Genomic DNA, 897 nt, shown 5'->3' with positions numbered 1-897 from the left:
GACGGCGTGGGCGCCGCGCCGCCGCGCCGCGTCCGCCTGCACCGACGGCGACCGCGACCGCCGCCGCTCCGCCGCGCGGAAGAGCGAAAAACCCGCCGACTTCGTGAACGTGTCGAAGAAGCGCGGCGCCTCGTGCTCGGCCATGTTCTCCATCTCCTCGTCGGCGACGGCGCCGTCGAGGTCGGCGGCCGCCGCCGCGGCCGCCGCGAGCGCGCGCCGCGCGCCGCGGACCGCGTCCTCGAGCGCGCGGTGCTCCCGGAGCACGTCGGCGACGGGCACGCGCCGCGCGCCGTCGACGAGCCCGGGCAGGTCCCGCGCGGCGCGCCGCACCTCCGGCGCGTGGCCCCGCTTCGACAGCGCGCGGACGACGTAGTCCAACACCGTCGTCGACCGGTCGCGGCCCTTCGTGTGCACGATCTGCCCGAGCGACGCGAGGGTCACGCCGACGGCGTCGCCGCGCGCCGTGCCCGCGTTCATGGCGTTGCCCACGGCTAGGATGTGGCGCAGGGCGCGCGCGAGGCCGCCGCTGTCGAGCACGGCCGCCGCGGCCGCGAGGACCGCCGCCGCGGCGGACTCCGCGGCTACGAGCCGCGCGTCGAAGCCGCTGACGGCCAGCGCCGTGTCGAGGAGCCCCGCGCGGTCGCCCGCGCGGCCCGCGGCGTCGACGAAGCGCTCCGCGGCGCCCAGGGACGCCGCGTCGCGGCCCGGCGTCGCCGCCAACCAGGCCCGGACGGCCGCGCACTCGCCGTCGCTCGGCAGCGCCGGCCGGAGCCGCTCGTAGTCGTCGGCGCCGAGGCGGGCGTCGAGCTGGGCGACGGAGGCCCAGAGCCGGTCCATGTCGCCGTCGAACTTGCGCGCGACGCGCGACACGGCGATCGTGACGTTCTGCGCGCGCTC

The 897-nt window shown here is 79.3% G+C and overlaps 1 protein-coding gene across 1 annotated transcript in view; it reads right to left on the bottom strand.

Moving 5' to 3' along the window:
• AURANDRAFT_68934 (hypothetical protein) overlaps positions 1-897 on the bottom strand; it is a gene marked incomplete at both ends in the record, with an annotated part of 6,565 nt that extends 5,668 nt beyond the window's left edge. The window contains one exon of the mRNA XM_009044669.1: positions 4-897. Coding sequence (XP_009042917.1) covers positions 4-897 — 894 coding nt within the window. The remainder of the gene's footprint in view (positions 1-3) is intronic.

Source organism: Aureococcus anophagefferens (genome assembly GCF_000186865.1).
Source record: "Aureococcus anophagefferens unplaced genomic scaffold AURANscaffold_631, whole genome shotgun sequence".
NCBI classification, from domain to species: Eukaryota; class Pelagophyceae; order Pelagomonadales; family Pelagomonadaceae; genus Aureococcus; species Aureococcus anophagefferens.
This window is presented reverse-complemented; position numbering and strand designations above follow the sequence as displayed.